This window comes from Bombus pyrosoma, linkage group LG5 (assembly GCF_014825855.1).
Source record: "Bombus pyrosoma isolate SC7728 linkage group LG5, ASM1482585v1, whole genome shotgun sequence".
Classification (NCBI taxonomy): domain Eukaryota; kingdom Metazoa; phylum Arthropoda; class Insecta; order Hymenoptera; family Apidae; genus Bombus; species Bombus pyrosoma.
This window is the reverse complement of record NC_057774.1, coordinates 4,011,992-4,024,954: the sequence shown is the minus strand read 5'-3', so window position 1 is coordinate 4,024,954 and position 12,963 is coordinate 4,011,992. Positions and strand designations below refer to the sequence as shown.

The 12,963-nt window shown below is 45.3% G+C and overlaps 1 protein-coding gene across 6 annotated transcripts in view; it reads left to right on the top strand.

The window, feature by feature from the left end:
• Positions 1-12,963, top strand: part of LOC122568011 (dual specificity protein phosphatase 10-like) — a 58,584-nt gene that overhangs the window by 39,860 nt on the left and 5,761 nt on the right. For all 6 annotated transcript variants that reach the window (XM_043727270.1, XM_043727269.1, XM_043727273.1 and 3 more), the window contains one exon: positions 10,142-10,534. In XM_043727270.1, coding sequence (XP_043583205.1) covers positions 10,142-10,534 — 393 coding nt within the window. The remainder of the gene's footprint in view (positions 1-10,141; positions 10,535-12,963) is intronic.

The window sequence follows — 12,963 nt, the reverse complement described above, 5'->3', positions numbered from 1 at the left end:
ACAGTACCATAGCGGAAAGGTAAAACTTCTTTCCCGCTGACTCTCTAAACTCAGTTCGCAATCAGAAATTCCTTGGAGAAAGAAAAAGGCATTAAGTGTCTTGCCATCGTCCATCCATCAACCCGTCATCTTTCCGGCAAACATCGCAAGCGCCGCGAAGAGAAACATTACGTATGCTCGGCACGTGTTTCTCGTTAAGTGATTCATTCACACCGGAATCCTTCGTGACGCGTTCCGTGCGTGCATGTTCCAGCTACGCGAATTCCCAGGACGTACGATCCACCAGCCTTGTGGCAGGTGGCTGGATCCCGCTCCTCATCCATTGGGAAGCGACAATGCGTTAACCGCGGCATTACGCGTGTACCGTTGTCTCTGTTTTCCCGCTCTGTAAACTGTGGCCTCGGGCCAGAACGACCAAACGAACCCAGCATAGGGTTTATGGTATTCGCCCGACGATTCGCAACCCCTTCGATTCGCCGGAATTAATGGAGAATGTCTGTCGAGGACACGGTGTATACGACACCTGTGGCTGGCGGGAGATCCACCCTCGGGTTGGTGTCGCGTCGCTTCCAGCGACAACTCGAAGGGTGTCGTGATTTGTTTTAGGGGCTGTGCGATGATTGTGATTTGCTCCAATGCTTCGTAACGCTTTTTCGTGATGATTGAACACGTATAATGCGCTCTATTAAGTTACGACTTCGAAAGAGGGCGAAATAGTTCGTTTCAGTGTATTGGCGTTCCATGAATAGATCGCGGATGTTTATGGGAATTGATATAGTAGAAACGTCCGCGGTCTAATTATGAATTAGCGATTTGCTGGCGCAACACCACGAAAATGGTATTTTCCAGTCTTGTTTTGAAACAGATATTCGTCCGAGCGTTTGTTTTCTTAATTAGAAGAAAGCTTTTAGCTGGACGAATGTAATCGTTTGATGATAGATCAAAGTGAAATAGAGCAATCCGCGAAGATGCGTGAGTCAGACGATCGAGTCGTTCGTTTCCCATTTTTCTCGCTTACAGTTAGTGAGTCATAATATTGAACGGAGATTAATCGAAGATTAATAGACGATCCGTATTATCACGGGTATCATGTACAAACAACTTTTATCGTGGAATAATAAACTGTCCTTTCATAGGACAACTTCACTACTTCAGTTAAAGGCAGAGAAGCAAAAAAAAAAAAAAAGGAAGAAAGGGAGAGGAAAAAATGAAAAACTCGGTCATGACTAATGACACAGATAAACGAGGAAATATCGGCGCCTAGGCTAGCTATTGATATCGATATTTTATAAAATTTCTTCGAACGCTATCGGCTTTGCGATAGTTCGAACACGATGCAATAAAGTCATATCGATAGAGAGGAAAAAGTAGGATATATCAAAATATTGTGCTCGATTTGCATTTTCCTACGTTCTTGCCGTTTGACGAATATTTTATTAATAGCCAGCCAACGGTTACAATTGGCTCGGTCAGAAATAGCAAAGTTGTTGTCCGTGCACGGGACATAAAGTCCGATTGAAAATAACAGTTTGACAGGAAACGGCACAGCCACGGTGCCAACCAGTTTCGAATTATCGTCGCGCGTGCCATAAAGCGTCGTAACTAGACAGATTTACATAGTGGCCGCATGTAAATGAAACTGTTAATCGCCTGCGAAAAACTGTCGACGTAGAGTGTCCGGGATCTGCCTTCTGGCACGCTTCCCTTCGCTCCTTCGAGCGTCTAATAAGATCGAAGAGAGTCTCTTCTACGTATCCGAATACGTAAAACAACGAACCATGTGAACCACAACGTCTCCTCGTGACGCGATACGTTAATTTGGAATCTCAATAACAGACACATCAAGGTGCATCCTTGCAGATCTATCTGCTGCTTTATTCTGTGTTATTCTTGAGACACGCAAACGTCGTCGATAAATTGCGAATTAAGATCATCTTGGCTCTATCAATCGGTCATTCTGTAACTTTGCAATTCTAATCGTGTAACTACCGAGAATAAGAATAACGATTGTCATCGATCATCTTCAAAAAGCTATAGACTAGAATTATTCATTTGCAAGTATCGATCAACAACAAACAGTAAACATGTTTACATGTTGTCTCAATTAACATTTTCTGCTATTTTGTATCATGTGTGAGATGTGTGGGATGTTTTTGCGAAACGCAGCGAGTAACCAACGGAGTTTCCGTGAATTGGACGGCGCGACGACTCGCTCTGACTTATGCGAATCTCTCGTAAGTTCTTCTATCTGAATCACAAAGAAGTTAGCTAGCTTGAAAGCCGGTAAACAAAAGCGCGCGTGGATCGCCGACGTAATTCAGGGTCGTTGAGAACTGCCTAGGCGCTCTGGCCGCGTGACTCATAGCTAACCACATCGAGCATCGATATCAACTTTTGCGTCTCGATAGCAGGAACGGTTCTACGTCGTACCGTGGACTAAGCCTTCGCATTTTACCGATTTTGGTAACAAGATGACGTATTATATTTTTTCCTTTAAAACCTCAAATCTTTGTCTTACAAGTATCCAATTCTTCAATCATCGAGATTTTTCATTCTGAAATCTTCGATTCTTTGAGTTTTTAAGTTTCTGAATGTTTCCACTCAATTAGATTCGTCGTAACAACGTATGGTTCATTAATGCATACGTATATTGTATTAGGTACAGAATTATCTGAGAAGTCTGACTGTCAAGAAAAATTATTTAAATCACCACAAGCTATTTTAGATCGACATGCAAAGAATTTACGATGCTACTCGCGAAAAGTTTCCACCGATATTTATCGGAGGATGCATTATCCCTATTTAGCCGGATCGCCAGAGCATTATATCGATGAACTTTATTCCCAATAGACCGAGCGCCACGGTGAATCATGGCGGATCGCGTACCACCAAGCAGACTATTGCGAACGATGTATGTATCTCGCGTCTGTTTACCATTTGATTCACGTCGTGTCGCGTTGAGGGGAATGCCTCGATCTTGTTCGCTCGTGGTCCCGATCGCGATCAAATCCAGCTGGAATGCGCGCAATAAACACGCCTATGGTGATTAATCCGGCGTTAAAAATTCACGGGACGTATTCGTTCGTATTCGCTGTCATCGGTTGCGATTATCGATTTGCATATGTCGCAGCTGTGATGCCTCTTGCGATATCTGCTACGCAATTATTCTCCTCAAATTAATCCCGATTGAAACGAAATAACAAAACATTGTCTTTGATCGTTGAAAACATCCAATCTTATCTTAATCTAGAGCGACCAAGTCAAACTTGTAGAGTTTGCTAAACTTCTACAACTGAAGAAGTCAAAACGTACCGTGCAATGCGTTGGTGCAAGAAATTATGGCCAATATATATGAAGAAGCGATGACTCACCTAATATAGTTTTGATTAGATCTGCCGTGAAGGTCGCGTATCTATCATAAAGAAATTGAGATGCCAAAGATAGAACAAACATACACACCCAATATATATCCTGTATCTTCTATAATGTAAACTACTAAATGACGTAAGAAGGTCAAACACGATCCTTCTTAGATCAAATCGTCCAGATAACCTCTAGCCATCCCCATATCATCGAGATACGTCATTCTGACGCCTCGTCTTACATCTACGTTGGAATCATTTAAAACCATGGATCACGTTCACAATTCCCACCCAGATTATCCGGAATATTTTTCTGGAGGATGATCTCCAACTCTGTTTGTGATTAATTCGATTCGGTCGAGCTGACTAATTCACTAGAGGAATCTTAAACGGAAGCATCGTGATGGAACGACGCGTATCTCGATCGCGGTTTAGCGTTGTTCGCCGGAATTTTTCGTCGTCACCGAGCAACTGACATCACGGTCTGGATTTAGAGGTAAGCACCTGTTGGACACGATGACTCTCATCGCCACATCCTCTGGTGGAAAGTGCCGTCACAATGATAATCGTTGCACCGTTTATGGCCTTCACGGAGACGACTACGACGGATCGCGAGCGTTTCGCTGTAAACGTTAGTCATTGGCCTTGAAGGGATTTCCATCTCGCGTGGTCAATTGAATCACTCGCAAGGCGTTCTAGGATCGACGGCCTCGCGATTTTTGATTAGAAAAAAACATGCTGGTGTTGTGACGAGTCAGCTTGGAATTTGGGATTTTACGATATGTTTGTGGTCTTTTTTGGCTCAACGAAGGATAGAGGCTATAAAGGATTCAAGCACAGAGAGACGATACAATTATATTTGCAACTTCAACCATCCTCAACCATCCTTGAAAGATCGATAAGCGTATGTGACTTAACAGAAACATTGCTTGCGCTTAAAACATCCTCACGTTTCCTTGTACAATATTTAATAATAATAATAAAACAATGACGTTATATCGAAGCTACGCTCTTGATACGGAGAAATTATTACGTGTGTCGAACGTTTCTTCGTAATATGACTGCAACAGACGAGACATCTTGATAAATCAAGCAGCCTCGTAATAGTCTCTTCTCATTTACGAAGACGGATTTTCCAAAATCGGACAATGCGATGGCGCGATCGTTCCAAGAAACAGGAAAGTCCTGTTCTCGTATATTCGCAAATATAAGATAAGAAGGAAAACCACAGACAGAGCAAACGTTATTCCTTCCTCGATAACGCATTCTTCCGAAATGAAATCTTGTCTAAGCAAATTTAAAGAAGCAGGTGCATTAACAGGTTCTATGTTCGTTCGATGACACGTAGATAGGTTTCAGGGTGCGAAAAATCGAAGATCGGCGTTCGACGGTGTATTTATAATTTGCGTTTTCGGTTTTCTGGCGCGAGTTGGTCGCGATCGGCGTCGGGTAAGACACGAGCGAGAGAATTTCACAAGTGCATACTAAACAAGGGATCACGATAAGCGATAAAATTAGACGAGAGAGCTTTTGCTGGGTGAAAATTGCGTAAGAGTATTCGTCGATGTGTGTACCAGCGATTGCAGATCCCGTGAATCATAGTGTTCGAAAGACGCATAATGCCTCGATTTATTTTTGCTTCGCGGCATAAGTCAACCTTTGATCTTTTGTTCGAGGGGCCCTCCTCGTGGCGTTCGACTTTCTTCGACCGTCCAATATTCACTGGCGACCCGTGCTCCTTATAAATAACCCTGGACGCTAGTTAGAAATTTGATTTTCATAAAGCGTCTACGAATTCTAATTATACGGGTTAGGCCACGGAGGGAGGAGGTTTGGTTTTTTTACCATGGAAAGAAAGGAGGGTGATTGTAAAGGCAAATCCGTCGGAATCACGACGTCCGATCTTGACGAGCGTCGTGAAAATTCAATTCTATTCAATTCTATTCAAATCGGGTTTTATTTTTGAATTACATCTCTTCTGTCGCCTCTTATTCTAAAGCACGAACAGCGCCGACGCTCTTAGACTCGATATCGATAAAAAGATGCTAGAATGTGACCGTCAGGTAGGACCGATAGGAATTCACGGAGATTCTTATCCCGATCTTTGGTACTTTGGATCTTTCTTCCATTCGTAGAGTGCAACGGCGCCGATTTATCGACGCTTCGGCAATTAAGTCGCGTTACGTTATGTATTTACGAGCAAGTCGCGCGACAAGGTCGTCATAGGACGCCGCGGAGTTGCGTGCCGCTACAAAATGCACGAAGCCCTGCGAGAAACTAGGAAGAACGTGGAAAAGGACGCGGCGATCCGTTCACCGCGTGGTGAACAAGGACGACCGTATGATACACAGACAGCGGTTCGTACTCGACTACGTTCGTGTGCCTTCGTCCGCGAATCGCGTACGTCACGAAGCGGTCGGCCAATCAGCGCCATGCCGGATGACTCATCCAGTCGAGCCTCATGTAAACTCTCTCGTGCCGCTTAGCCAAAGCAGTCTCCCGCCAACAAGCAAAAGGGCAATCGCCGCTTTTGCCACGTATCTTTTCCTATTTCACCGCGAACGCGTAAACACGCTTTTCTCGTGGTGTCGTGCTACCAGTGAGGAATATTCAAGTAGTTCAAGCTTGATACCATCGTAATAACACGGATTAGACGGTTGACGATCGTCAAACGAGAGGGACACTCTCTCGTAATCGTTGTTTTGTGTAACGCAACGCCGAAGATTTCGAGCGTGATCGAATACTGGGACTCTTGTTCTTTCTTGTCGTACGCGTATGTGTCAAATGGTGAGGAGGTGAGAATCGTCCCGAGAATCGTGGAGGAAATCTCACGTAATACAAGAATAAGAATGAAGAAGGAAGCGCCGTGTCTCGTTTTGAGGCTAGTTCCTCTGGAGAATCTCGAACCATGGGGTAAGAATAAGAATCTCTCTCTTTGCGTTTGTCTTTCCAAGGTTTTTGTTAATGTGAATCATTCCAGGCTCACTAAGCGTAAGCTCACGGACTATGTTCCTCGATGTATGCCCCGCGGACTAGACCGATGTGTCTCGTTATTTGACTGGACCATTCCGATGTATCTGTCGGTTGATTCGTTTCCCTTCTAACCAGTCTAACAAATTTGACTCATAGTTTATTCCGTTCTTGTTGCACGGCTTCAATTCTGTTGAAAGAATAACACGATCCTTGCGCATGGTACATCGAGATAATTCGAAAAATCTCTGGCGGAAAGGAGCGTATTTTTTATTTACAAGTAGTCTTCTTCGGTAAAGAGGGAAAACAAATATCAGGTCTGACGATCGAGCGTCTCGTTCGTTACGAAAATTTTTCAAAGATGAAAGCAAGCGATATTTATGGTCAGATTGTCGGAACCGTCGCTGATTAATCAAATTAATGCTACTAGTAGGATGATTAATCACGCTCATATTTTATTTGTTATCCATGTTTCGTTTAGACATTTAGTTCTCAACGTCATCCGACTACTATGGTCGATGGTATTTCTGAAACGTCCACAGCGGCGGGAGAATACAAAGTCGAACGTGGCACGCGGGTAAATACAATCTCTTACGCGGATGACTCAGGCCTTGGTATCTTAGATTTAGGTGTAATGCGTGCTCGATGACTCGTTTCGTGTTAATCTTTGGTACGGTGGAATTTACAGATTCCTCCGAGGCGTCGCATTGAAACGTTTCCACGCGTTTGTAAATTGAACGTACGTACTTACGTTTTCAAGTCGAATCACATCGTAGATACACGTTGCGCGTTTGTTCGTGACAGAATTATTTACTAATTCAATGTACAATGGGACAAAATGACAAAGTATATCGTCGATACGTTGTAAAAATCTGCTCCGTTTTGTACAGTACACGATATCTTGTGGACTACAACACGAATCTAAGAAACAATTAACAAGGAAGTTAAAGTTTCTGAATTAATTGTATCGTTGAATACGAACGATCGGAGAGGAAAGCAGGATGTAAGAAGGGAAAGATCGGTGTCCCATAGAATGTATGTACATGGTGGACAGTGGAGTGCACGGCATCGTCGCGATGGAATGTGGGTCACCTCATTTAGGTCATTATAACAATCAACTTGTACTCGAGGTTCAATGCTCTCGTTTCGCAGGTGGCACAAAAATATCACTCCCCTATTACTATATTGACCTTTACCGTTAGCCTTATCTTTCGAACTCGTCGAAAATTGCCATCGATTTCTTCGTTACCACCATTTCCTGACAGTTGCTTGATATCCTATTAGTCATCCAACTTTTTTTTTTTAGACACTATCGCTATCCATTTCGCTCCACAGAATATCAAATGACCACGTTTATAATCAACGCGTTAGATTTTGTTCTCAAAGTAACTTCAGACTAAAATCGCCAACTGTTACTTGCGGCAATTTCCGAGACTGATTTCGTGCAGCGATACAGTCTCGGTGTAGCAAATCTAAAATCAACAAGTACGTCAGGTATCGCTATCTGGCCGATGCTCGACGTAAAAAAGGAGATTTCCTAGAAATACACCACCCCTGACAATTGGCCAGATAGGATGCCGCCCCTGGCCATTTAACGAGACGCTGCTGTATCTTAAACTAAAACGAGAAACACGCGTCAGCGCTTAAGATCACGCGTTCGCCAGCCAACGCTTGGAAATCAGGCCAATGCCCTGCGAAGAAATACGCGTACTCCTTTTCTTAATAATCGCGACCTATTAGGGGTAATTACTGTTGTAATTTGGTGTTTGGCAGGAGCGCGCGGTAATCGGATATCGTGATGGTAAAACACGAACCTGTGACGTCACGCGCTGTGTCACGTAGCACGGCGTATGTTTTAACCATATAACGTGACCGCGTCGCGATAGATCGTGCTCAAAGTTGCGATTTCCTTTGAAAACCAGTCCTCGGCGTAGGATATCCCTGTGGGTATTGATAGGCGGCGCGGTTGTGCCACTTTGTTAAGAATATGTGGATCGTATAACGAGTTTCGCCGCGTTTACATAGCCGTCTATGTAGAACCGAAAACCGTTACGCGTGTTTCGAATCGTCGCAGGGAAATCGTTGAAAAATCAGCGATAAAACGATATCGTTCCATTCGTGAATAGACACACATGTTGTACACGCGTGTCGTCGATACGTGTTCGTCGGACGTGTCCAACGCTATATTTACGATTTCCGGCAGACAGCCTTAAGACTAGGTCACGGAATTGCATTACGTCTACTTATACGCCAGGCGTGTCGATAACGCATCGTTCGCATCTCTGAACCTTAATCCTCTCATTTTAATGTCAAATGGAATTTCGCGCTTGTAACGCGCGTTGTTGTCGATCGAACGATCTTCCAGCGACGCGAGTCACCGCCGAATTCGATCGGTCAACATCGAACAACGCTCGCACGAATACCGTGCAATGTCTAAAGTAATAAATGCAAAGAGAAAGTAGGAATTAACGTGATAAATTAAATTAAATCCGGAAGCGGGAGGGACCTCTCCGCTGTACGATCTCCTGTCCCCGTTCTTCCCCTTCGCAGAAGGAAGTTTCGTTGCGGCGACTGCGGAATAATCATCGGCCGCGACAACAGTAGCCGCCACACGGGGTTGGCGGCCGTGGCGGCGCGACGGCAGGGGGCGAAAAGAGTGACTCATCGTTGAGCCAGGCCAGGCCTTGCGAGCTGCAGGTCAGGAGAGGAAGACACTTTTAGCCCACATTTCTTCCTTCTCCCCCTTCGATGTTCTGCGTCCGACGTTCCTTTATTTTTACCCCAGCCGTTTATTCGCGGTTCCTCTTTCCTATCTCATTTCCTCCTCTGCATTTCGACGTCCGTCTACTCCGCTTTCCAGACGCGTCGCTCAGCAGGATACTTCGCGTTAATCGACTCAGGGCCTGCTAGATTCTACGGACGGATCCCCGAAGTTTCCTACAGTAAATCGGTAAATGATAAATAGGACAGGAATCGTGCGTAAAGGCATTTCGAAGAAAATTCTAGAGAAATCTGTCGCGTTTAATAACTTCCTGGGTATATTAGGTATTCAGAATCTCTTTAGCACCCCAGTACATCGTTCGAGCCTGCGTTTCTTAAGACTGGAAGACTCTCAAGATCCGAGATTCATAATGCAACTTCGATAGGGCTTCCAGAACCACACGAACCATGCCGGATTACGAGATACTAGATTCTTTCTTAGGCTTTTGAAAACGTGCTAAATTTATCGAGAAATGCCCTCGAGGCACCCGAGAGAGTTCCTCGATGTTCTCGTCGTTAGCGGCGAACCAGGGTACAGGTTTAGATACAGTACACGGAAGTATGGCGAACCTGCTACGAGAACCGTTTATTAGCTCGTCGCGTTTCTCGAGAAATCGCTGTGTACACAGTTCTAGGATACGATTCGGCACGACTGAACCACTGCGTTGTACCGACGAGCAAACGAAGGAAAAACGCGATTGTAGGACACGTAACATCTCTGATGTTTCCCAGGATTTTCTGAACAACGTTAAAAGGATGAGACTTGGACGTAAACGAGGAGGGTTTGTAGAGCGCGAAGAAGTATGCTTGCACACAGAGAGTTAAATGCCATAAATAGGATACGTAACCAAACTATAGACAAAGATCACAGGATCGAACGAGCACCATCTGCTCCTGGTCGCTGTATCGGTATTTTTAAAGTAACTCGATGCTTCCCTCGAGACCAGTTCCCACGCCCCTGATGTCTCGTTAGGCTTCCAGCCAACCCTCCGCGCCTAAAAATCAAAAGCTGCTCCATTCTGACACGGACCCCTTTTGATTACTTTCAGGTGGACACAAGGAGTTCCATAGGCGGCACAGGGATCTCTGCGAGGACACGCTTCTACCAACTGTCGCAGCTGGCCCATCAACGGTCGCCGGTTGTTCCAGTCCAGGACCAGGCTGTCCGGTATTAAGTCTATCCGGACCACCGACTCCCCAACCGGCGGATATCGATAGTCATCCAGCCTCCAGGGTTCTCCCATTCCTCTACCTTGGAAATGGCCGGGATGCGGCCGATTTACAACTCCTTCGCGCATTAGGCGCCACCAGGGTGCTCAATGTCACTTCACAGCTACCTGGATATCACGAGGAGAGGGGTATCACGTACAGACAAATCCCTGCCTCGGATTCCGGCCATCAGAACCTTAAACAGTACTTCGAAGAGGCGTTCGACTTCATCGGTGAGTGTCCACTCTCGATTCGACAGGGTTTACGGAGGAAACAGCCGGACTTTACCTACTGTCGATAATAGCGGCGCGCTGGATTTTAGATAACAACGATGAAACGGGTGTACGAACGAACAGATTCTAGATAATTCTGAGAACGTTTCTCGTTTGATCGAGTCCTATTGCTTTCTAATGGCTCGGGGATGCCTATTAGAGGAAACGTTCCGAGTGGACTCCTCGAGTAACGGTGTACCCCGCCTCCATGGAATCAACATTCTTGGAGCACTCACGTACCGTGTGACGAGTATTGCTGCTCGTAGTAAGTCGGTTTACCAACAACGATGGTACGACGATCTTTTGAAAACCTGCGAGCTGTTGGAACGTTTCCTTTACATTCACGATATATGGATGGAAAAAAAGTTTGTTGATTCAGCTACGCGATCAATGAAACGAGCCTCTATTCATTAAACCGGAGCACCATTCGTATAGGTGACGCACAAGTAGTTTGCAACCGCGTGTTGACATTGGACGAATGAACGTGGCAGCTCCATTGACGCTCTCGAACCTGTTGCGTGTGATTCAACGAAAATACGAGGATCGCCGGTTAGGGTAAATTGGTCTAATTGCATCGGCGATGCGATATGTCGGCTCGTTGGAACGCAACATTCGAGGAAGCTGCGTTTAATTCACCGTGAGAGTCGAACAGAGCGACGACGAGCAGGGCGTTCACAAAGAGATGTTGGATTCTGTCGATGAGTAATTCTTTCGGCTGACTGGGTGTGTCCTCGGCCAATGATCGTCGTTACCATTTGTATCTACGCCAATCCAGTCTGGATCTATCGGTAGGAGTAGCTTCGAAAGATATAGTAATTTCAAAGAGACGATAGTACGTATTCTTCGTTGTTCAAGCAGGTCGTGAGACTAGAGGGTATAGAGCAAATACGCTTAAAACAGGTAGAAATCGATGGTTCAGATGACAAAATGTTGAACGATAGAGCGACCTTTTTGGATCGTGGCAAACGAGGAGAAGAACCTTCTACTGGTCCGGATTTTATTTCCCCTCATGGCCGTTGTGAACCAAGGGCTGTGATCCTTTGTGAACGGCCACCAGTTAAACTTTCTATCTAACCTGGCTACGTATTTCGAATCGTAGAGCAAACTCAACCGAACGAAATATCGCATAACGCCGCTTGCTCCGCAGCCCCTACTCAAGCCAAAGAATAAATTAAGATTGTAGTCGCAATAACGTAATTAGAACGTGCAAGAAGCCATAAAATTGAGCATTGTCCTGCCCGTTGCCTGCAATTATACGCTTACTATTTAAGCTTATTAATTATTCGCTGTATCGAAAATCCTAATCTAGCTCGGATTTAACTTCATATTCGACAACATCGGTACCACCTCTGCTTCTCCCCAATATTCTAATCGACGTTAGCTATCCATCGACGATTCGTTAACGCGTGACAAATTGCCAAACGTTGGAAATGAATCGAAATCGATTCGAGTAAGGGTTCGAATCAACGCAGCTTTGTTTGTCCTCCATCGTCGAAGAGGCGGCTTAACGGTCAACGCACCAAGGTGCCCTTCGTTTCACGCAACAGTCCCTACAGTGTCGGTCGGTTGGCCAGGTACAGCATTCCACCAGTTGCGCATTCGGTAGGACCCTCTTTGCGAGCTCTGACGCGCGCGCGCTGACACACATACACATACACGCATACACAAACGCGCGCGCTCCTCATCACGTTCACGCGCATGGAGCAGAATGTGGTGCAATAAACACACGGGAGACGAAAGGCCGACACTGGGGCACCATGAAGGGGATTCACGGGTGTGCATTCGTTGGAGCGCTTGCACACGCGCGCGCACCAGTGACTCATGGTTTCATGAATGGAAGCCTTTCGTCTTCTAGTCTTCGCACACGGTGAATGGTCCACCGGAAACGGCTGGTTACACCCTGTTTCCGTTACACCAAACTGCGCCGTTCTGACGAGGGAAAAACGAGCGTGACACGATGACGTGCTCCGTTGGAAATTTTGCCTTCGTGGCTTGGACAGGCGTGTTCTTTGGCCTACGTGAATCTACGAAGGCTTTAAGAACTTGCGTTCATTGCAGATGCTTTTTAATTAATTTAACGTCCAACGGTGTGATTGGTTTGTCCTTTTTGTCTCTTGCTCTCTTCGAAATTCGTTTGTCATTTCATGATTTTTAAGTGCGCAGCATAGAAAAGTAGATAGAAGCGGTTACGAATTATGGCGGGGACGATGGCCGGCGTTGTTGCGCGGACCAATCGATTACAAGCGGACTGTAGATCTTTTGAAGAAGAAAAATTGACGATAAACAATGAAATAAGATTACCGGTGTAACGAAAAGCATTAAAATCGTTACGCTTTAAATTCGTTGCGTACGTTTAACTAGAACTTCCTAACATTTGATCGCATAGGATT